Here is a 24,310-nt window from a genome sequence, read left to right on the forward strand (position 1 = left end):
AGGTTTCCTCCAGCTGCTTAGAGGGCGCCGATATTCAAACGCACAAATAGCATTATGTCCCGCTTCTTCCTGGTCACACTTTGTGTGGTTGTCAGCTAATGACAGCAACTTGGCAAAGTTTAGCAGCTAATGTTAGCTATTTCTGAATGTATGGACTTATTTTCTTTTTTATATATTTGCAAAAAAAAAAAAAAAAATATATATATATATATATATATGTGTGTATATATATATATGTATATGTATATGTGTGTATATATATATGTGTGTATATATATATATGTATATGTATATGTGTGTATATATATATGTGTGTATATATATATATATATATATGTGTGTGTGTGTATATATATATATATATATATGTATGTGTGTGTGTGTTTTTATATATGTAATAAAAATGTATATTTATTATAAAACTTTATTTTAAATATCATATGCAATAATTTGATTATTATAGATAGTTTTATTTACAATAATGTTCCCATTTGGGCTTACTAAAACCACTTTCAAACTGTCTAAATTTCAGCATCAAGGCTAACACACTTCCAGTACACTGTACCCACATTTGAAAAATGGTTGAAAAATAGTATAATGCGGCATATTTAATGAAAATAGACAAGCCAGAGTAAGTTGTGGGCACTAAATGGCAATCGGGTGCTCCGAGGTGGTGCATAAGAGGTGCCAGCTCTTTTGTAAGCACTCATCTGTTAGCATACAGATGGCGCAGAGGCTGCAAGTTTTCACCAGAAACACGCAAACTACTGTGCTCCGCTTGAAATTTGGCACGCAGCGCTGTGCCAAAGTCTGCCCAGAAACCTGGCCACCGTTGAATAATATGTTTTTTTTAAATATATATTTATTGCGGGGGTTGCCATGGCGATTGAATCATTACAGGCTGTCAAAAATCCTTGCACAGACCTTTTTTTCTTGCTTTCGCTGCTATCTCACACATCAGCTCACCACGGCTGTCTTGCTCACTTTCATTTTCTCTTCCTTTTGTGAGTTTTGCGGTTCAAAGGGCACGGGACCCCCCCCCTGCCTCCCAGCCCTTTCCAATGAGTCATAGTGTTCTTTTAAAATGTACTTTCTCTCATTTGTCTTATTGAGGTACTTTGGAGGGAGAAATAGTTGCTTTTGTTAGAGAGTCTTTATTACAGTGGTGGTGTTATTTGTTTTCTTTTGGGCCTTTTTTGTGGTTTAGATTGGCCAGTGGTGATCTCATGACTCAGTTTGATGGGATGTACGGTAGTCATTTACTGGCCCACAAGGACTTAGGTGTATTTTTTTTTTAATGCACTGAATTAATCTGAAATCACAGTTTTATTTGGCTTTTGTTGAAATTGTGTTTGGGTCTTTTTGTGTTTGCTCTCTCCGTGCCCCAGCGAGCTTCACCAGCCAGGGCGAGTTGGCTCCATTGTCCTGATTCAACCTACTGAGGCTCGCTGGCTATTGAATGTGTGGACATTTCTTTTGACTTGTCTTTATTACGTGCACGAGTGTACTGTCGAGTGAGTGAGTCCCCCTTCCACTGTTCTCTCGGGACCTCCCGTGAAGTACGGCAGGAAGACGGTTGGAACTTTCTTTAAAGCAGATGATGCAGCCTCAGTGGTGATCTTTGACCTGACATTTTATGTTCCTCCTGGAAGTATTGATAAGTATTTGGTAAGTTCTGACCTTCCGCCCAGTCCCCAGGTTCCAATAATGTAAGGTGGGTCTGTTTGGTGTCATGTGACGTTAGTGAAGAATGATTCTCTTTGCTCACACCCAGTACTTTTCTTAAACGGAGGTCTATTGTTGACAAAGCAAACAGAGGTTGTTACATGCTGATGAGGCGACAGTGATAATGACACCCCCCTTGTGAGGACCCCCCCTAGGATCGAGATTGTAAAGCCGTTTTGTTTACATCAGTTTGTTTTTTTTTTTTTTTTAGCTATTTTTACAATCTGGTTTTCATCTACACAGACTTAGTCAAATGATTTGACCTCTCTCGTTTTTCTTCTTCCAGGGTGTCCCCCCCCCCCCATATGAGAATTAAAAACCTTCTGAGTCCTTCAGGTCTTCTGCCACAAGACCTGCAAAGAGAAGATATTTTGGTGTCTTTTTGAAGAGGTATATTTGAGTCATGGACTCGTGACTTCTGCGTAGCAACAGTTTGATCGAGAGAGTTTTTCCTTGACTTGGTGTATTGATGCTCGTCATGAGTGTACCAGCCCAGCAGAAACCTGGCGCAAAAAGAACGGGCAAACGCATCACATTTTTCTCTGATCCATCCGCCGCCATGAAGGAGCCCTCCCAGCACCCCGAAGGGCCCTACTACGTCCAGGCCGGTGCCACTACAGAAGCTGGGAAAATTGAGCTTGGGAGCAGCGCTGCATCCAATCCGGAGGGCCCGCACGTGTACCTCAACTCTGTCATCTTCAGCCCGGACAAGGGCGACCAGAACCGGGGTCATTATCAGCAGACCGTGCCTATGAAGTGGGCCCACCAGGAGTCCGGCCAGCAGCAGCCGTCGCTGTCCCAGCAGCAGAGGGCTGCCACCTGGACCACTATGGCGAACTGGGGACAGACGTTTTCCAATTACCTGGGAGGTGTTAACGTGGCAGACACCAGGAACCAGGCTGCGTTTGTAAAGACGATGCAAGAAACTCTACAACAGCCTTCTAGCAAAGCTGGAGACAAGCAGCCAGAGGCCTTCAGGGATGCTGTTAAGGCTCGGGGCTTAGAGTGGGAGCAGCAGCAGCAGAATCAGGCCTTCCAGGAGACTCTTAAACCTGGGGCGCTGAATCCCCAGCCAAACAGCACATCCCACCCAGGGGGAAGCTCGGTCTTGCAGCCTTTTCAGTTGGCCTTTGGTCAGCCCAGGCAGCATCTGCCCCCGTACTATCAGACCTTCCAAGGCAACACGAGGTTACCTAACCCACCAAACTACTCCATGCAGGCCAAACCCACCCAGCAGCAGGTGCCGCAGCTACAGCGGCAGCACCTCATCCAGCAACAACTTCAGCAGCAGCACCTTCAAATGCAGCAGCAGCAGCAGATCATTCAGCAGCAGCTGCAGCACGAGCAGCAGCAACAAAAGATGAAGCAGCAGCAACAACAACAACAACAGCAGCAGCTCCAGATCCAGCAGCAAATGCAACATCAGCAGTTGCAACAACAAAGCCCGCATGTGCTGGACTACTACCCCCCTGCTCCCAACACGCACCCTCACCCACAACCCGTGGTCGTACACTCCCAGGAGTCCTCTGCCGCCGGTCCCCCCAAAATCCAGGAGCCAATCATCCAGGACATCACCCCAGAACCCCAGCAGTCATTAGATCCGCTGCAGCCTCCTAGTCTGCCGGATCCCCTGTCCCAGACGCAGCTCCAGTCCCAGCAGCTCCGCAGGTCGCGGCGCCTCTCCAAGGAAGGGGGGGCACCGTCTGACAACAACAACCCCTTTCTTGCTGCGTCGGATCAGGCCGACCTGGAGATGCAGGGCCCCCAGAACGGGACTCGTGACGTCGTGGCAGCACCGACGGGCGTCATCCAGAGCACACGCAGGAAGCGCAGGGTGTCCCAAGAGGTCAACCTGGAGACTTTAGCCCAAAAGGCGTCGGAGATGGAGACGCTGCCATCGCACGGAGTTAAGGTATGTGATTGCTACGTTGCCTTTTTCTTCTTTATGTCATCGTTTTTTGCTCACGTACACTTTGTTCCCCCCACCCAGCAAAAGAGACTTTGTGTGTGTACACACTCTCATAAATTATTAATGCTGTACAAAAAGAAAAAGACTAGCTATGTGCGTGCCGCAAAAAAATACGTAGTTCCGCGTTGCTACACTGAGAAAGAACGTAATTTTCAGTGTTTTAAGTTAACTTTTTCCCCCCTCCATTATGTCTCCCAAGCGTGGTGCAGACTCCTGGTGGCCGTGCAAGAAAGTGAAAGTAAAAAGTGAAGTGAAATGCTAAGAAAGTGGAGATGCACGTTTCCATGCTCTAAATTGGTGACATTACTAAAATAATTTGGTTCCTCTGTTTTTCACGTCCCTGTTGATATGCGCCTCCTGCTTGACCTGTTACGTCACCTATAAACAAAGCATCTCGGCCAGCGTTGCCACATTTGCCCATTACAAGCTTTGGGTTTGCTTTGATTGGAAAGATGCTTGCAAATTCCCAAGTTTCTTGTTGTTTTGTGCTCGTGTTTCTAAAGTCACATGCAAAAACTCTGTTGTTTTGGGCTTGTTTTCGGAGAATTTGTCACTTGTTTGTCTCGCGAGACCCAGATGTCTCTGTGTCTCAGCAGCAAATGTGCATGAGCAGGAATTCCACGAGCTTTTGAAGTGATTACACAATATCTGCCAGACGCAACTGTTGCCCTTTATTGAATTTATGACGAGCATCTTGACCTGGTTGGCTAGCAATTTGCACAGAAACAATACAGGTCCCCACAGTGTGATGGCTACTTTTGTACATCACAATGTATGGATGTCCCGTACGTTTTGTCTGTTTTTCTCCACATTTGTGAGGCAACAGTTTAGATCGTGGCTATGTCTATGTCTGCTGTATGTCTACACGGACATACAGTGTATTAGGTTAAACATTTACAAACAACAACCACTGAACATTGACATATATTAGCTTGAACAGCTACTAGCAATGTGCATACAGCGAACATTTAGTAATTTCTACACAATAATTTATAAATCTAGAGTCCTACGCAGAACACACGCAGAACACACAACCTCATCAAGGACAGCACACATCCACAACACTCATTATTCACACTCCTACCGTCAGGCAGACGCTACAGGAGTTTGAAGTCCAGGACCACAAGGCTGGCAAACAGCTTTTACCCACAGGCCATCAGGCTTCTCAACGAAGCACTCGCACACGCCGCATGCAACACACGCACACACTCATAGCACTTTATTTATTTATTTATTTATTTGTATTATTTGCTTGTATTAATGTCTCTTCTGTTGTTGTTGCTTAATTTATTGGTATATATGTTTATGTTTCTTATGTTCTTATTCTTTCTTGTGTTTTCTTTCTTTTCTTGGGAGAATGAACAGAATAAGATTTTCATTGCATGGTATAACTGCTGTTGTACTATGCACATGACAATAAAACTCTCTTGAATCTTGAATCTTGAACAAGTAATTCCCGCCGTGGAAACTCGCAGAATGCCTGCTTTTCTCTGGTTGCACACACATGCAACTAGTTTTCATTTGCATAATCTAGTTGTTGTTGTTCTTTTGGCTTTTTGGTGTTTTCATGCAATAATTTGTTTTTAGTGCATGTAGTAAATGTATGGACGGTCCACATTGGCTACATCAAAGATAAAGACGGCATCTTTGAACATGTGAAAAGCTCTGCTCCTATGAAATGACACTGATAACTAAGCAGCGTAGTGGTCTCATTATTGAGACTTTCCCCCCCCCTAAAATAAGCCTGTCTCTCCCTCTTTTGCAATGCCCCTCATTGAATTCTTGTTAATCATTTTATAGAGTATGTCCTTCATGTGTTCTATGTACGGTGTTGTGACGTTCACTAAAACTCCCACTTGTACCGTCGCCGTAGGAGCGAAACTCGTTTGTAAACTGAGGACCTCCTGTAATTGCCACGGGGCTCAAGCGCCAAAACCCGGTGTGACTGCCTGACATGTGGTCGGAGGAGAGCGCAATCAACACTCAGGAGCTGACGTAGCCTTGTATGCGCGTCTTCATCGCAAGCACACCTTGAAAGTTGGGTTTTCGCAAAAGGCGGTTTTTCATAAACCTAGATAAAGCCTTTCCCCACCGCTATCGCATGAAGTCACACAGGGTGATTGTGCAACAAGTTGCTAAACAACTCTTGAGTCAGTGCTGCTCCGCGCAGCCGTGCCCTGGATTTGCCTCCTGGCTTCGAGCTGATGGTGTGTTTGGTTACATGCCTGCACACCTCCCCCATTCATTCCATCAAAGGAGCGAAACTCCAGGCTGACCCTTGCTCGCCCCCACCCAAAATCCCCCTCCCATTAACACTCTCTTCATGCAGCGCTCAGCAAAATATCTGTCCGGTGTAGTTGCTGGAGTTTTCCACCGGCAGTGACAACAATAACAAGCCTCTGCAGCCACACACGCTGCATGCATGCAAGCCCGCAGATGCAGTCTGCAGCCGGGCCTGTGTTGTGGTCACCGGCACAGCTTTAAAGACTTTCTCTTCCACGCCCGCTGCTGCAAAGTACACAACGCGCCCGTGCCCCCACTTTTTATGAGGCTTGTCAACAGCACTTCTCCTTTCACGCACACACAGAGAAAGAAACTTACAAAAACATCATTTCCATATTAGATTGAGATTTTTTTCATTTTTTGCAGCCCTACTTTTTCCTTTTTAATGATACATTTTAATATCAATTTCAAAGCTTTTTGGTTAAACAGAATTTTCTCATTGCAATATAACTAGGTTAACACAGTAAAACACTTTCTTACCTCACATCCGTTAGTCATGTGCGATACCACACTGAATAAAATTCAGGCTGGTATCGGCAATACCGATCCAATACCGATACTTTGCAAATTCGCCTAATGTGTCTGGTAAATTTTACAAAGTAGTGGATTTCATATCGTAGTATAAAGAATACAAGAAATTGTATTCATTTATTAAATGAATACGTCATTAATTTAAATAAATTCAATGATAATTTAAATAAATTAATATTCTAATAATTAATTAATTAAAGTTGTTTATTTATTTATTTTAAACCCTGAGGTAGCGCGTTGATTTACAGTACAATATACGACAAGAGGAAAAACAGGAAAAAATCATATAAAACATGTGAAAATTGTATTTTAAACATAAAAAAAAGAAAAGAAGTAAAATAAAAAAAACAATAAAATCAATTTGTGCTTTCAGGTCCGTGCGGCTTCGTGCGGACAAATGACATCATTTTTGCACCCACGCCCCCTCGAGCGGCCCTTTTCATGCAGAAAATTCCCGCCACGCGCACCTCCAAATTTTGCTAACTAGACGGACGGAGACAATGCGGAAAAAAATGGCAGACGAGCAGGAGATCCTCGCAGCTGAAGTACAGAAATATCTGCAGTTTTATGAGGCAGCTTAGCCTGACGCACAGGAGGTTAAGCATAAAGAGCTGTGTTTTAAGTCATGTTGTTTGGTCAGCATGCCTTTTGTAAGTCCCTATGGTGGGAAGAATGATGAGCTGCGATTGCAGCATTCCTATTCAAAGAACGAGTGGACCGCCTCCTCTTCCTTTTCTGTCGCAGCAGCAAATAAATACAACAAAATTCCTCTTCTTCAAGAAGTAGACGCGCAGGTGTTGCCATGTTGGAAGTCAAAGTAAGCAATGACAAACCTCTTCTGCTCTAGTTTAGTACTGTGGTAGACGCGGGTTTTCGATACACTGCCACCTGCAGTTTGGGGGCAGATGCCGCACGGCTCGTTCGAGCAGAAAGTATAAGCCAGCCTTAATTGTGTCCTCTCATTTATCTTTCTGTTCATAAAATAGAGTAAAAAAATGCCATATTTGACACATAGTTGCAAATGATGATTAATCATGATAAATTAATTTGAGAAATGATAAATTAAAAAAAAATGTTTAATCATTTGACAGTCTTAAAAACAACAACAATGAACTCTCCCAATGCTAACACGTGAGTCGTATTTATGTCCTATACGTCTCTTTTTCCTTTATTATGTCTACTGTGTTGGGTGCTATGAGTGTAAAGGTGACCGTGGGGTGGTATTTAGTGCGTAATAATGTTAAAAAGTATATTTACGGATATATTCCAATTGTAAATAATCCTACTTCACGGAATTAACAGTGATAAACGAGGGATTACTTCACATATTTTAGCCAACAAACAAACTGCCATCGGTTGAAAAATCCTTTATTACCGCCCATTCTCCTTACGGTATGTCTCTGGCCAAAGTCACAAATCAGCGTGCAAGCAGTGGCTAGCTTCAGTTTTGCTTTCGGCGTTGACTTAAACAGGTTCCGCTGTATTGTAATATCAATATTTGAGGACAATAAAAGTTAGCATCCTAACTGTCACACAAGTGTAAAAAGAAGTTAACCACTGTAAACCTTTTTCCACCCCAGAATCGTACAGACCGTTGTTTCAGGTTGTGGTTTATTGCTCCTAAATGTTCAATTTTCTTCCATTGGAACCAAAAGTGACGACTGGTTGCCGAAGGCCGTCTTTGCAGGTGACAAGTTATTTAGATAGGCCGTCTTTGTGGGTGACAAGTTATTTCAATAGAAAAGGCGCTTTTCTTGTATTTGTTACATGTGTAGCGCCGTCTGACTCAGTGCGTTGGTCATCTGGCAGCGCACCAAGCAGGAAGTAAAAAAGCCGTCTCAAGTAAATGTGCCAGAAGTAATGTGCTTTGTGACGCTTGAAAGCTACACGGCAATTAGTGAGCCGGTGTGTCATTCTTTGGACACTTATAGCAGGTTTTGTTAACAATGGCTTTTTATGTTCCTAACTAAGAAGGATTATCGATTTGTGCATGTGCACAAAATGAGGTATAGTGTAGAATCAGCATGTAGTTTGCCTTTGATTGGCAAGGCATTTTCCTTCATTGCTTAGTAAGTAATGCATGAACCTTTATGAGCCAGCTATGAAAATGTGCAGGTCCTGGTGTCTGCTTAACATGTTCCTAATTCTGTCTACCAGGAGGCCCACAGACCGTGGAGCCCCACCCACCAGGGCCTGAACGCCAAGCGGCCCCGAGACGACAGCCTGCTCCCTCTCGTCATCCCCGTGTCTGTGCCCGTGCGTCGGCTAGACCCGTCGTGCACCGACCGGGAGGGAGCGGCACTGGTGACCAACTGGCCTGCGAGGCCCTCCAACCCGCCGGAGTTCGCCGAACGCAAGCCCTCGGTCATCGTCACCCGGCGGCGCTCGCTCAGGAGCTCCCTGTCGGAGAGCTCAGAGCAGGTGTGTACTACACTGTGGTTTTGGAATGTCGAACGACGCAGATTTTGCCACCAAGACGGCCGCTAGCATTTGTATTATTTCTTGACAAGTGTTAAAGAGAACAGTAATAGGCAGTTTTTCCCTTGTATCCTTCTAGCTCAGGGGTGTCCAACCTTTTTTTTCATCCATGGCCGCACACTGAAAAATCTAAATTATGGAGGGGGTCACTTTGATATTTCACATGTTGTACACCAGCCCATTTACAGTATTCATATTTATTTATTATGATTATATTGAAAGAAAAAACAGCCTGCATCTCAGCTTTGTCATTTTTGCTTGTTTGTTTTTTCTTTTCTACTGTTGTTTTTTCCCCCCGCCAAATATTTCAACATTTCCATTTTCTTGTAATTGTCTGATTTCTTTCCAATAATATTTTGACTTAATACTTTTTTCCAATCTAATTTTACCAGGATTGCAACTTTATTGTTTAGTTTGTATTGCATAGTATGTTTTTGTAATATTTCAGCTTATTATATTTTAAATTAATTTATTAGATGTTGTATAATTTTAATTTCAATAATTATGTTTTTTTTCCTCATAATGTTACGACTTTATTATCCTAAAATTACTGCTGTTTTTTTTTCATTTTTGCTGTTTTTTTGTTTTGCATCTTGTTGATTAATTGTAGTTTTAGATTGTGCCACAGGCCAATAAATAAACTGCTGCCGGCTGCAAATGGCCCCCAGGCCACACTTTGGACACCCCTGTTCTAGCTGTTTGCTTTGAAATTCCAGCCTCCTACCATGCAGACGTTCCCTTCCCCCCACCAATAGCCGAGTCTCCCCCTGTCCCCATTTTCTGTGCTCCCCCGTGTTCCCCTTCATTTAATTGGAAGGGATTTTGACCGTCCCAGATCATGCAGATTATTGAGATTTACTATATTACTGTATTGCACTGCAGTACTCTTGCTTTATGTTCCACACTGGCTTCACTCCTTATTTTGGGGGCTATAAATTAACCCAGCAAAGCTAACCTACAAGTTTGTTTGTTTCAGTATAATACCTTCCATGTTATTGTGAGCTCAGTATGTATCGACATGCACGTTTCGTACAACTTTTCCCGTCATTCCCAATAAGAAATACACATAACCTGTTCTAGGGTCAAACTTTCTGGATCAATTAGTTAACATTCTTAAGAATAAAAATAATTCAAAGCAATGAAAACACTGATGTTTTTACAAGCTATGACCAAGATGTAATGCGATATTCGTCGCATGAGGTTAGAGCTGTGACGATTCATCCATGATTCATCAATTATCCAATTAATCAACTATTTTGGTAATCAGTCGTTTCATTTAAAAAACGTACTGTAAATATCCTGATTTCAGCTTCTCAAATAAGAGTATTTTTACATTTCTTTAGTCATCCATGAAAGCAGATATATTATCTTTGTGTTTCAGCAAAGATAGTCATAGATAGACAAGATAGTCGCACACATCAACGTTGACTTTGGAAAAGAGCAATTGACATTTTTGCCTCCTTCTGATATCTTGTGAAGCAAACCACTGCAGAGATGTGTGCGTAGAGCGTGCGTAAGAACATTCCCACGCAAAGTATGGGCTTTGTCCACTTGTACTTGTGCGTAGGAAGAAGCATACTTTTATGCACTACTCTTACCATGCGTACACGCAACACCTAGTGGTGGAACAGTGAAACTACAAATAGCTATGGCTGTGCCTGTCCTGTGTCTTGTGCGCAGGCCATATGACCTTGCTATGTCCTTCACAACTTGACCATCAAACAAGGCACCGCCCCTTCTCTCCAAGCAGACGAGCCGATGCCAAACGCAAATCCTGCCCCGAAAGTTTTGTTCTTTTTATTTTTTCATTGGTGACGCACATGTAGCAGTCTGCACCAGTGACTCGTTGATTTGTCAGTTGATTGTTTATACTTTCTTTACTTCAATTTCTGTGTCGGAGAAATTACGCGTCCTCGCCGTCCATTCATGCATTCACAAAGGGATTGCTGCCAAGAGGCGGAAATTAAAAATATGGTTAAAAAAATCAGATTTATCGATTAGTTGAAAAAGTGATCAACAATTAATTGGTTATTAAAATAATCGTTTCTTGCAGCCCTACATGAGATGCTCCACAGGTTACTTTGTTGGGTTTTTATTCCTTGATACGCAAGCCACATAACCACATAACTTATTTATTTATTTTATATTAACCACATAATAAACAACAAAGCAGTTTACTTCAACTTTGTTAGAAGTGACACGGTGAAAAAAGGCGAGTTAATCCTTTGAGCACCAGGTGTTAGCAACTGTGGCTGAAGGCAACCTCCTGATGTATTTTATTGTTTATTTTTTGGTTTATAAGCTCCACAAGACGAAAGTAGCTAATTTCAGGGGTCTTATGACTTAAAAAATCTTAAAATCCAAGACAGTCGTCCTTCACCACTTGGCGCTTCGAATTTCACGGCTTCACTCTGTCGCAGTTTTTGAAAAATATATAAATTAATAAATCCTGTGGTTTTGTGGTTGAATACAGTCAATCATTAGTCAAACAATATGCATATTTAAGCACATTTTATGTATTTTTTGCCTAAATTAAGCAATTTCCACCATAAAAATGGCTGAAGTACAATTCCAAATTAAGGCATTCAAATACGCTGGGATGAATGTAATGTAATTATGTTTGGCGAGACACATAAGCACCAGACTTGATGGCCAGAAAAATATAGGCTTTTATTGCAGGTTTGAATGATCTCACAACAGGTACGATAACCCCTCACACAGGCTTCTGTTGCGGCCGTAACACACGCCAAGTTAAAACTCAACTCTGCACCCTCGGCATCACTTCCTGTCCGCGCCACTGGAACACATTTGCAACAACACACACCACTACGAATCTTATTTATGTCTTAAATGGCGTATTCTCTGTTATGTCTACTACATTGGGGAATAGGAGTGTAACAGTGACTTTGGGGTGTTATTTCATGTCTAGAGGGCTCGAATAATGTTAAAAGCTGTATTTAAAAGGTCATAAACAAGTTTTCTATGCTCCAAGTATGAAAATATTCCATTGATAAGTAAGGAATCCTACTTTACAAAACTTGACTGATCACGGACGGGTCTGGAACCAATTAATTGCCACGAGGAATTACTGGAATTTGAATTGAAATGTCAAAAATGATCTTAAAATCTCATAAAAGGAAATGTCTTAAAAATGCATTAGCATTACTTTTATTTAAAGAAATGCATAAACGTTGAGTCTTATTTGTGTCTTTAATGTTATTATATTTACTATACTTGGGAATAGGAGTGTAAAGGTGACTATAGGAGTGTTATTTCATGTGTAGGAGGCTCTAATAATGTTAAAAACTGTATTTAGAATGTCGTAAACAGGTTTTCTGTGTTGTAACTATGAAAATATTCCATTGATAAACAAGGAATCCTACTTTGCCGAAATTCTCTTGTCACACTCGGGTCTGCAACCAATTAACTGCGATAAACGAGGGTTTACTGTCATTTGAATTTAAGGCCTTAAAATGTTTGAAATTGTCTTAAAATCTCATAAAATGTCTTAAAATACGACTTTGCAATTGTCTTAAAAATGCATTAGCTTTACTTTTATTTCAAACAAATGCATAAATGTCAGTCCCTCTTTTAAATGTTTTGATTTTTGGCGATGCAAAAACAAATCTACAAAAGGGAACTAAAGTACGTGCGCACGCTGCAGGCCTCTTTTCTACATTTTTTTCTTGTATGGATGTGAAATGGGTCGTAAATTGTATTCGTTGTGGTCTTAAACGGTCTAAATTGGATTTGTGGAAACCTGCAGAGACCTTGAAGTTGAACTATCATGAGTGGTCAGCATCCAGCAGCTTAAGCTAGCTCCGCATGCGCGTTAAAATGTTGCTACTCAGCTGTTGGTGTTGGTCTGGTAAGTTTGGTCCTTACCACTGTTAGGACATTGGTTCTGTTGCCGCTGTGTTGTGCAATACACTTAATTAATAAATGACCACGTGGTCGAAGAAAGCTATGTTTCCATTTTCTCATGCACTCCAAATCATTATTAAGGTTACAAAAATTAGTTGTGATATAATGAGCCTCTGTCCAATTATCACCTGCTTCCAGTTAACGCCCCATCCTCTTTGCGCTCTAGCAACCTCAGCTGTAATCAGAGCACGTACTGTGTGTGTATGACCTATGTGCCATTAATGTCATTTATCTTCCGCATGAAATTCCCACCCAGAATGGCGGTGTGGAGGGTGAGAGGGACGACGACACCAAAAAGCTGAAGCGCCGGCCCAGGCCCGAGCCCCTCTTCATCCCGCCGCCCAAGCCGACCGTGTTCATCGCCCCGCCCGTCTACTCCAGCATCACCCCCTACCAGAGCCACCTGCGCTCACCCGTCCGCCTGGCCGACAACCCGCTCTCCATGCCGCCGTACACGCCTCCGCCCATCCTCAGCCCTGTGCGCGAGGGCTCGGGCCTCTACTTCTCCACGTTCCTCTCCTCCTCCTCCGCCGCAGGGGGCCTGCCGCCGCCCGCTACTCCCAAGTCGGCCACACGCAGCCTGCTGTGCTCGAGTACGTGAACGCAAAGCCATCCCTGTCTGCGTTTGTAGAGTCTCACTGATGGGATTGTTGTGTTACTCGCTCAGGTAGCTGCGACATGACGCCTCCAGTTCTCTCCGCGATGAGCGAGGCCACTCCAGTCAGCATTGAGCCGTGAGTTTTCTCCAACAGCCGATCCTCCCCACCCCCTTCTTCAAGGCTTATATGCAGTTGTATTTCCCCCATCCTAGAGCGCACGCTACGGGTTCTCAGCTGGTAGCTCCACAGGCAATTATCCAGATCATGACACCAGGCTGAATCATCAGTGGCCCTCAATGAGAGCGCAGACATGTTGAAATTGTAAACCAGTCATCACAACCCCGCAGCGTGCTGCTGTGTCATCCGCAAGCCTTGCCTGATAAACACTGCATGGTCAAAAGTCTTGGGACACACCTCATCTTATCGACTCAAATTTCTCACGCAGTTCAACAAAACTCCCGCTGAAACTTTTTGCCAAATCACAGTAAAGTTTGGTACACACCTTTAGGGGACTGACAAGCAGGTGTGTGTAGAATTTGAGAAAGGTTGGCTGGAAAATATGGCCGCCATCAAGCAAAATGTCTCTGCAACTTGGCAAATAATTCTCTATAAGTCATCGAGCATGAGTTTAATGATTATAAAACTTTGAGGATGTCTGTACTACATGTACGCTAGCATGTCTTCAAATGCATTTTGAGCACAACCCATAGGGGCGCCACACAGTTGTGGGTGACGCCCTGGGTGTGACCGTTTGCTTCCAGACCGGGAAAGACCCACACAGCATAAAGCATGGCCCAACTCTTGCACTTCCTGTGACGCAACCACATACTTTTTAGTCCATGTTGTCTAACTTTAGTGCATGTGCAAGTGCATGCTGTGTTTTAATCTGTTTTTCAGTATGACGCGCAATCCCAGTCCTTAAATTTGATCCCCCTGTCCCTCCCATGCATCGTTCGCATCACCAGCACTCGTCAGCATCCTCCAAACTGATCACTTCACTGGTGCCAGCTGCTAACATTTTAGGCCCCCCAAAGAGCCAGGCTCCCTGACACCCCGCCCCAGCAAATCAAGCATACAGCTTGTCCCAGTGACCTCCGAGAGCAGTGGCGGCTCCCTGTTCAGCAACAAAGAGGCACTCAGCTGGAAAGTCGAAGAGAGGCACAGAACACCCCGGAACACGGGTTTTTACTGAGATATCTGCTTACAGTCCACTCGTGAGCCTTCACAGCAATCGCATTGTTGAGCTGCATTGTTAAGCACACTGCTATCTATTCATAGACCATCTCTTATCTCCCTTGAGAGAGCAGTACTTTATAAGCAAACTGCCTTTTTTTTTTGTGCCGTTCCCAGACGGATAAATATTGGGTCGCAGTACCAGGCGGAGGTGCCAGAATTGAGGCAGCGGTCTTTGGTGGAGCTGGATCCCCATCAAGCAGAGCTGGTCTGGGCGCCGCTGACTGAGCTGGAGGAGAAACCAGACTACCACAAAAGGGGTAGGAACCAAGACGCTTTGCAGCATCTCTGCAAACATTTTGTTACAATCTGACGGTGGCGTGTGTGGTGTCACCCCTCAGTGAAAGACCTCATGCACCTGGCGTGTTCCAGCGCTTTGCGCGGAGGAGGCTCCAACCAGGAGTTGGCACACCATTGTCTCTACGAGTGCAACGGCGACATAATGGTGAGCACCACCTGCTCAGAACATTCTGGAGTGGACCGGGTTTCCATACTGTACATAGCATCATCATGCTTCTTTTTCCCTCCGAACACATGCAATTATCGATGGGTACTGAGTTTGGTACTTTTATTTTTTATTTTTTATTTTTTCATTCATTTTCCAAGCTGATTGCCCTCATTAAGGTCGCAGGGGTATGCTGGAGCCTATCCCAGCTAACTTTAAGGGGTGAGAGGAGGGGAACACTCTGGACTGGTCACCAGCCAATCGCAGGGCACATGTAGACAAACAACCATTCACACTCTCATTCACAAATGCCAACAGTTGACCCTCCTAGTTTTTTGTGCAACTTTAAAATCAAGATGATTGTTCTGCATTATAGGCTTAAGCTGGGGTTCTAGCATATGTAGGTCTAGCCGCTGATCATATTTCCATTCTGTTAGTCAAAAAAAAAAATGTGTGCACCAGCCAGTCTGAAGTTATTAAGTATTGCAGTCCTTGTGCACATCTCTGATTTCCCGACACAACCTGATAGCTCCCGCTAACCCGGCCTCTGGAGTGCACGCGTGATTAAATGTCTTCATTTGGGCTGTTCTGCAATTACCCAGCACTCTCTAGAATTTCATCACCGACTCCCAGAGGCAGCCTCACTTCTGGTTGTTATTTGCTCTCTCTGGCCCAGCTGCGCTTCTTTGGAAATTCACTTTTACATCTGCGCAATTGGCTATTTACACGCCCTTACGACAGCTCTGCACAAGCATGCCTGAGCGTCAGAGCGGCCTTTGTTGTAGCCGCCGGTCGAGATTCTCTGCCCTAGCGACCAGTTTAATGTTGTCAAGGAAACAGAGAGTGGGGGAGGAGAGGCCTGGCTGTCAAAGCGCCCACTCTCCTCTTCAGCAGTCTGGCAAGACAGCAGAGCGGAGAAGTTTTATTGATGTTTAAAAAGAAAAAAAAATCCCCGCAAGATTGTGATGTAAACGCTCATGCAAGCTTTCAGGGAGATGAGAGAGATGCAGGACTGGAAAATAAGCTCATTGTAATCACTGCTTGTTTAGTGTCAAGTGACGTTTAAATGCTTCTTGTTTTCCAGGCTGCTTTGTCTCTGCTCATGCTGAGGAATCCCGTTTTGGCCAAGTCTCATTTTTTGTCCAACTACCACTACTCAGGTAACATTTCCATTCACATTTACTGGCTCTTTAAATGTCCCAGAGTCGCATTTTTCAGCCGTGTGTCCAAAATCTAGTCTTGATGCTGGAATGTGGACAGTTAAAAAGTGCTTAGGAGCACTTTATCCACTTGTGACATATACAGTCGTCCTTCGCTGACTGTCATCAGTGAACCGCCGCAAAGTAGGATTCTTTATTTATAAATGGAATATTTTGCTGTTAGAGCATAGAAACAATGTTTATGACCTTCTGAATATGGTTTTTAGTATCATTAGAGCCCCGTTGACATGAAATAGAGCTCCTATAATCACTTTTACACTCGTATTACCCAATATAGTTGATTTAATAATAGAAATAACACAAACATAAATAAGACATTATAGACTCACACGTTTCCATTGACTGGTGGCTATTTTCTCTTCAATGTAATGTAACACCTAGTGGCCAGTGTAGTTGAATACCACTGCAATGGCGCAGCGAATATTCACACAGGAGCTGCTGTTGGCCACGACTCATGCCAGTCACTGGCACTCTCCACACAGCTAACCATGCTAACTAACGCTCAGCAACTCTACAGTAGCTAGCTGACGTCACACACATCCCTTCCTAGGCCCCGCCTCCTAAAGGCGCTCACAACATCACCGATTTTGCACTACAGTACATGTAACATCTTCTAAATGCCTTGTATTTGTATTTTAGTTCCTTTAGCCATTTATATGATTGAAATGCTTAATTTGGGCCAAGAATACATGCAGTTTACTTATATGCAAATGTTTTGACTAATAATGGGCCGTATTCAACAACAAAATGGTGATAATTTTTTAGTTCATTCATTTTTGGAAAAAACGCCATAGAGTGAGGGAGCGATGCTCGAACCGCGATGTAACTACGGACGGCTGTAACGCTTGTGTAATGTAATTAGATAGCATATGTCACATACAACAGCGTAACATTAAGGAGCGGCACAGGAGGACACAGACATGCAACGCTAGCATGGCGAGGTGATGCTACAGTGCTAACATTACAACTCACATTTTAACAGTGACGTCATGCCAGGGCATGCTTCAGGAAACAACATGATCAACGTCTGTAACTGATTGTTGCCACAACTTTATTTTAAGATGTGTAGCGAAGCCTACTTTTATTATTTTTATTATATACAGTATATACATATATGTCACTTTTTACATTGCACCTGTAATGCCACATCACTTCAAAGATGCTCAAGTCTCTCATGTGGATTATTTTGCCAAATGTCCTCCAGTTAAAGATGGCATTTCTTGTAACTGCGCCTCTAAGCAAGGGCAGCTGTACCAGTGAAAGTGTGTTGTGGGGGTGCAGGTTGATGGGGGTGATGGGTGACTGGAGGAGGATTGTCAGGGTCAACGGGACAGCCGAGAGGAAAAGTGGGAGGGGGGGTGGGTAATGTTAGTTACGGCATGTGCTTAATCCCCCACCCGGGCAGAAGACAGGAGAGCCATTGTTTATCAAGTGATGGAGTGTGTGTTTTGTAAGGTGGGGGGCAGGGATGGACTCGTCTACATGCAAGCACGTGTTGTCTGAGCGGTACTAGATCTTGTTGCTTGTTTACAGTATTTTATTGGGGTTTTTTTTGTTTGTTTTTTTTCAAATGTCTCAGGATCAGACAGCTGGTCAGCAGCTGAGAGACGTCAGTTCAACAAAGGCATCGGCATCTACAAGAAAGACTTCTTCATGGTGCAGAAACAGGTAGGTGTGTTTGTGTGCGTGTGCATGCACAGGTGTAAAAGTGCCGTCACTCTGGAATGTTTGCATCATGATTCAGTAGTTGCAGCACCAGGCTCTATTTTTCACCTCATTGACACGTCCCACTTCAGGCTTTTGAATGACACGCATGTGATTGAGCAATGACAGTTATGTGTAGTACTGTCAATTCCGAATGCACCTGAATATAAGCCACACCCACCAAATTCAAAGAGGAAAAAAAATGTTGTACATATACTGTATAGGCTGCGCTTGTGTATAAGCCGTAGGTGTCCATGTTGTAAAATGGCATATTTACACAGAAAGACACCCTATAAACCTTGCTACACTCGGTGTTCCTAGCGGCACCCGTTAGCTCTGGTGAGACGTGAGACACTTTTTATCATCAGAGTTCTGCAGCTTCCGTGGCCAAGCAGGAACTGTAGTAACTCCACACTCATCAGCTCAAAACACGATCGCTGCATACTGTAAGACTTGAAAACATGCGATATTAGCTTCTGTTGCAGAAATGCACTACTTCCTCTTTCGATGCTCTAGCATCATGGGAACTGTAGTTCTTTTAACCATGAATTAGCTACGTCATTGTTTAAGCCGCAGGGTTCAAAGCGTGTGAACAAAGTAGCGGTTTAGCTGCATGACTTAATAGCGTATTTTCACTGGGCTGTAAGTGGCATTTTGCAGTATTTATGATGGCGCTATCGTCAGAACAAGCTTTTTTTTTGGAGTGTCATGGTGCTGCTCCTAACAACAACAAATTCGCAAAAGAAAAAGACAAATCCAGAGCGAGGGGAAAATGTTTACGAAACTTTTTCCACCGAGGACCACAAACACAAAAATCGAAGGATGCTGGGGGTGGGGGGCACATTTATATATTTTTATTTTATAAAATGGCTTAAATAACATTTACATATATTTCAAGCCAAAACTTTGTGTTATTAAGTTTTAGTATCAACATTTCACTTTTTTTTGTGCCATTGTGCCTTTTTGATGTATTTTTCCCTTTTTTGTTAGTGTTTAACTTTATTTCCACAAGCCACTAATAAATGAGTCGTGGGCTGCAGTTTGGACACCCCTGGTTTGCACCAACAAGGACACGAACTAAAGCTACAGAAGCTGAAATAAGTCAATGAGTATATGGATACAAGGAAACCTTACCTAGTCTACTAAATGTCAGAAAGACACTTTTAATATGTGACATGGACGCATCCCTTTGTGTAGAAACGTATGAAACAGACGCTTTTTAACAGCAAAACTTCATTTTTATATTTGCAAATGAACTGAAATAGACTGAAAATTATACTTGTGTATTAAGTTGTCAGTGGCTGACGCAGCAGCTACAATCACCAAGCCAGACATAATTAGTGTCCGAATTAAACAACACTGCTGTCTGAAATACCACATTTCTCAATCCACACAGGTATTATATCATGAGTAGCACATTACTCACAGACACGGTCTCCAAGGCATCGGGGCCACCTATGTGTTAGTGCCTTCTCAAGTCACCACATTACGTAGATCAAATATCAGGGGGAGGGTCCAAATTAGCACAAGAAAAACACAACAATACTAAAGAAGATGACGTCTCCTGTATTTGGAGTGACACTGACGGAGGGTTCTCTCATAGGTGAGCACCAAGACGGTGGCGCAGTGTGTGGAGTTCTACTACTCCTACAAGAAACACGTCAAGATCGGACGCAACGGGACGTTGCTCTACGGCGAGGCGGAGCCGTCGGAGAGCCGCGCGGCCGACGAGGACACGATGGACCACAAGGTCAGTCGGATGCAGACGCTGAATTTAAAGTAGAGTTTAAATAAGTTTAACACAGGAAGATTACAGGTTCACATATTAGCACACATCCAGGATGCCCGGCGGGGTGCTTGGTGGTTGTGTACATGCATTGCTAGTGGAGACACATTTTCACCTCATCACATGTAAGCACGGCTATCATGCTTCTCTCATTAAACGTTCGCCTCGGCTCTGCAGGGCTTTCACAGACCGGAGCAGCAGCAGCAGCGGGAGGAGGACAGCAGGAAGTGGGAAGGGTCAGCTGACAGGAAACAGGATGTCTGCCCCACCAGAGGGGCACACACGCTGCCGCCTGCCGAGAATGTGAGTGCGGGGATTACAATGCACAAATAAAACGGTAAAAGTGGATCGTGGATTGTTTACACAGCCTGTGTGCTGCGATATTATCGGCATTGTTTCACCATGCATCAGTGTCGGCCCACCAGGACTCACGGGAAATAGCAAGAATGCTTGAAATGACTCAGGCTTTATGAGCCCACAAATTTCCAAGAAATGTAACATTGGGCGTTATGGCTTGATAAGACAATTCTCATTTGTCCCCTCATGCTCACGGAAACTGCGCATGGCTTCATTAAGAGTTATTCAAAGCAACAAACAAAAGCCTAAAAATGAATTCCAAACTGTTTCAAATTTGACACATACTTGGTTTCATCACATGGCGCTGTCTGTGTAACATTTGTCCCCATGAACTCTGCTCGATTTGTCCTGCTGCCCCCTTGTGGACAATTACCGCTACAGCAACTACGCTGCTGTCAGCTTCTGTAGCTTGTGTAACCTCATCACGAGTGTTGTCAACACTGACTGAGCAGGAAACCATTCAACTTCACGGTCGACATTGCGTTCCTGCACCGTAGCATCACAGAGTCTTACTCCTGCACAGCGCTGAAGCTCGATCAGAGCGTTAACCGCACCTGTTGTTACATGGCAGCCTGCAACCGTCCTGATCATGAGGACCCAGGAGGACGTCATCGAGAGGGATAAGCCGCCGCCGCCGACGACTCACGTCAGTGCCGCCCCTCGTCCACCCCCTCCCAGCTCCAAACCGCGGTACGACGGCGCCGCTGGTAGGACCGTCCCGCCGACGGGCGTTAAAGGTGTGGGCTGCCCCGAGGGAGAGTTCCCGTGCAAGAAATGTGGCAGGTCAGTCATCAACCTCATGTAACGCTCAAAGTGAGCTGCAGCATTAAAAAAAAAAACAAAAAGCAGGTGAGTGAGTGTGGCCAATGCTGGTGTGCTTTGGAAGGAGTCACGGTGCGTCCTCAGCTGCCTTGTTATTGCCAGCTGTGTCCTAGCAACTGATAACACCGACAGGATCCACTGCGGCGTGAGACATCATCGTGGCTGACATCGAGATAAACCTTGGACAGACACCATGTCCTAGATAATGCTCATGATTTGTTTTTTCCATATTCAAGCGATCCATGCAAGTGTAGGGTTGAAGGCCGCTGCAGCAGAACAGACAACACATTCCTCACCTGCTAGTGCCACATGCATTAGTTATTTAGCTTTCATTTTGTTATTTCGAGTTAACAAAGTGAGCATTTTTACTTCTTTGTGGTGGAAAACTGGTAAAAAAATAAATAAACTCTGCAAATTTTGACATACAGTGTGTCCCAAGTAGAGAGGAAAAGCAGAACTGCGTCATAGCAGTGGAACCTGAGGCTCAGAGCTACATGCTGTTACGTCCACTTGATATGTACAGTATAAGCCAGTTGTAAAGACATAAAGTTAAATCCAGCACACACATCCTTTTTGATGACGTGAGCATGGGAAAGCAGCCAAGTAGGGACATGCTAACATTTCCTGCATGGGGAACCTGACTTTTCTCATTCCACCAATTTGTGTTGTAACAGGGGGAGCCTCACTAACCACTTTCCACCAGGTTGTGTTGCAGCTATATTACAGTCTTGTAAATTTCAATCACAACGAGCAAAATTGTCATAAAGCAGCGTATTGACATGCTAACGTTTCTCGCACGGGGAACGTCACTCTATAGACTCTCCACAAACTGGTGTGGTAGCTGTATTCCAGTATTGTATATTTACGTGGGCTGTCAATACTAGCACGTTAACGGCGGTAACTAATTTATTAAAATAATTACACGTTTGGTTCTAAAGTAGCCCTAGTAGTCACTAGTAGTCGCTAATTTTCCCAACACGGAGAACCTGACTCTATCCACATCCTACTCCTTTCCTACCTCTGACCTCTCCCTTCACACTGCAGGATCTTCTACAAGGTGAAGAGCCGCAGTGCCCACATGAAGAGCCACGCCGAGCAGGAAAAGAAGGCCGCGGCCCTGCGCCAAAAGGAAGCGGAGGACCGCGCGGCCGCCGCTGCGCAGGCCGCCGCTGCGCAGGCCGCCACTGCCGCCGTCATGGCCGCCCGGCAACACAATGGAACGCGGCAGACGGGTGGAGACAGCGAGGACGACGACTCGACGGACAGTGACGAGGACGAGGACGACTGGCAGTGACGGAGAAGACCATGGAACGCGAAGACTCAACATTGCACCTTCAGGGACACATGGGCGCCCCGCGTGTGTGTGTGTGTGTGTGTGAGAGAGAGAGAGACAGAGAGAGACTATACAGTGCCAATCAAAAGTTTGCAGACATTTCCTCATTGAATAGCATGAGAAAGTGTCTCCAAACTTTTGACTAGTACTGTACATGAGTGGTAGTCCAGAGTGTGATAATGCCTCTTTTTCACTGCATGCTACACTACCTTTTTACGCTTTTCCATTGGCAAATGGAATTGGTCGTACCTGGTCCACACGTGATGATGCCATACATACGTGAGCTACCAGCTGATTGGTGAAACAAATGCTAACATTAGCATGTTGCCGCGCCTTCAGCGTTGGACGCTGCCATGTTACGCGTGCTCCTCTTGGATGCAGAGCAGCTGACCAACACCTTCTTGTTGTTGTTTTGTTAGCATGTCCAGTTCAGTGTGGCTTTTTTCTCAGTTTCTGCCAATGATATGTGGGAGGGGGACTGCCTCAACAGCAGGAAAGCTAGTAGAGCCGTGGCAAGCCGGTACTGTGCAGTGGAAAAGTGGATGCCAGGGTGTGTGTGTGTGTGTGTGTGTTTTCTTAAGCAACACAAAGGCCATTTTCCAAGAGTTACCTCGCATGCTTGGCGGTTCTGCTCCGATCAAGGAGGTTTTTTTGGGACAGTGCTTTTTTTTTTTTTCTTTTGAGCCACGCCCAGCCTCAGCACTTTTGCTTTTGCATTGGAACACTTCTTAGGACCGCCTCCTTCCCTTTGAACCCACCCTCCCGTCCAGCATTAGAAGAGTCACGGAACACTGAAGGTGGTGCTCTTGTTGCACGAACGAGTGTCGTTTATTTGAGCTTCACTTGCCTTTTCATGCTTTTTTTATAGCCAGGAATGACAATCGTGACTTTATAAGTAAAGAAAAAAATCTAGAATGTGTACATATACAAGGAAATGTTACTCCTACGAGTTATATATGTTTGTGAATATTCTTGTTTATTATTATTATTATTATTATTATTCTTAATATCATATACATGTTTTGTGCTTTCCTGTTTTTTTTTCCTGCTCCCCCCCACCCCCCTTTCCACATTTATTTCAACAACTGTGACGAGACAAATGAAAGTGCAATGGATGGCTTCTCCTGTGATTTCTCTTAAGCCCCGACACCCTCCGGCCCAGAGTCTGCCTCTGTTACCATGGCAACATGTCCAGGTAGAGGTTATTTTCCCTGGGGGGGGGATTAAGTCACCACTGCGGGGAGACAACTGGCGTCTATGCACGGACTGTGTGTGTGTGCGTGCGTGCGTGCAAGGAAGGTTTTTGATGAAGTTCTGCCGACTGTTTAATTTATACTTTTCACCGATGAGGTCAAGAACGTTATTTAAAAAAAAAAAAAACACGAGAGACAAATGTTGGAAACCCCCCACACCAGGACAAAAAGGTTTATTTAGGTAAAAATTAAATGTATTTATATCTCTATACAAATTTATGAATTCAAGTCTATGTTTGCATATTTTCTATGCTATTTTTGTAAGGGGGTTCACACTAGCAATTGGAAAACGGAACCTCGAGTACTTTTTAAAATCTGTGGTGGCTGTAACTTATTTCTTTTTATTTGGAATTCATTTCTTACCACGTTTGTTTTTTTAGCAAAGATTTACAAAGCACTGTTTAAATATTAAAGTTTTAAAAGAATTATCACCGTCTGGTTTGTTGACGTCTTTGCAGCTTCACGACGACGCGCTAGAGGGCGGCCTTGCACCGCTCGAGCACAGAAAGCACACTTGAGTTAAGGCGCGAAATATAACATCTGAACTCATGAAATATGTAAGAATTAAAAATTCATAGTTTTTCTCAACCTGACAACTCGTATTATAAACTAGAATTAGAGTTAAATACTAGCAATACTAGACTTCAT

General features: G+C 43.9%; 1 protein-coding gene across 2 annotated transcripts in view; it reads left to right on the plus strand.

The window, feature by feature from the left end:
• mideasb (mitotic deacetylase associated SANT domain protein b) overlaps positions 1–24,087 on the plus strand; it is a 27,937-nt gene extending 3,850 nt beyond the window's left edge. For both annotated transcript variants that reach the window (XM_054795453.1, XM_054795451.1), the window contains exons 2-13: positions 2,012–3,637; positions 8,666–8,929; positions 13,167–13,503; positions 13,578–13,644; positions 14,860–15,002; positions 15,084–15,187; positions 16,272–16,347; positions 17,987–18,075; positions 19,715–19,861; positions 20,075–20,200; positions 20,826–21,037; positions 22,121–24,087. In XM_054795453.1, the coding sequence (XP_054651428.1) occupies positions 2,195–3,637; positions 8,666–8,929; positions 13,167–13,503; positions 13,578–13,644; positions 14,860–15,002; positions 15,084–15,187; positions 16,272–16,347; positions 17,987–18,075; positions 19,715–19,861; positions 20,075–20,200; positions 20,826–21,037; positions 22,121–22,370 (3,258 nt within the window). In that variant the 5' untranslated portion in view covers positions 2,012–2,194 and the 3' untranslated portion in view covers positions 22,371–24,087. The remainder of the gene's footprint in view (positions 1–2,011; positions 3,638–8,665; positions 8,930–13,166; positions 13,504–13,577; positions 13,645–14,859; positions 15,003–15,083; positions 15,188–16,271; positions 16,348–17,986; positions 18,076–19,714; positions 19,862–20,074; positions 20,201–20,825; positions 21,038–22,120) is intronic.
• The last annotated feature ends 223 nt before the right edge of the window (positions 24,088–24,310 follow it).

Source organism: Dunckerocampus dactyliophorus, chromosome 13, assembly GCF_027744805.1.
Source record: "Dunckerocampus dactyliophorus isolate RoL2022-P2 chromosome 13, RoL_Ddac_1.1, whole genome shotgun sequence".
Lineage (NCBI taxonomy): Eukaryota > Metazoa > Chordata > Actinopteri > Syngnathiformes > Syngnathidae > Dunckerocampus > Dunckerocampus dactyliophorus.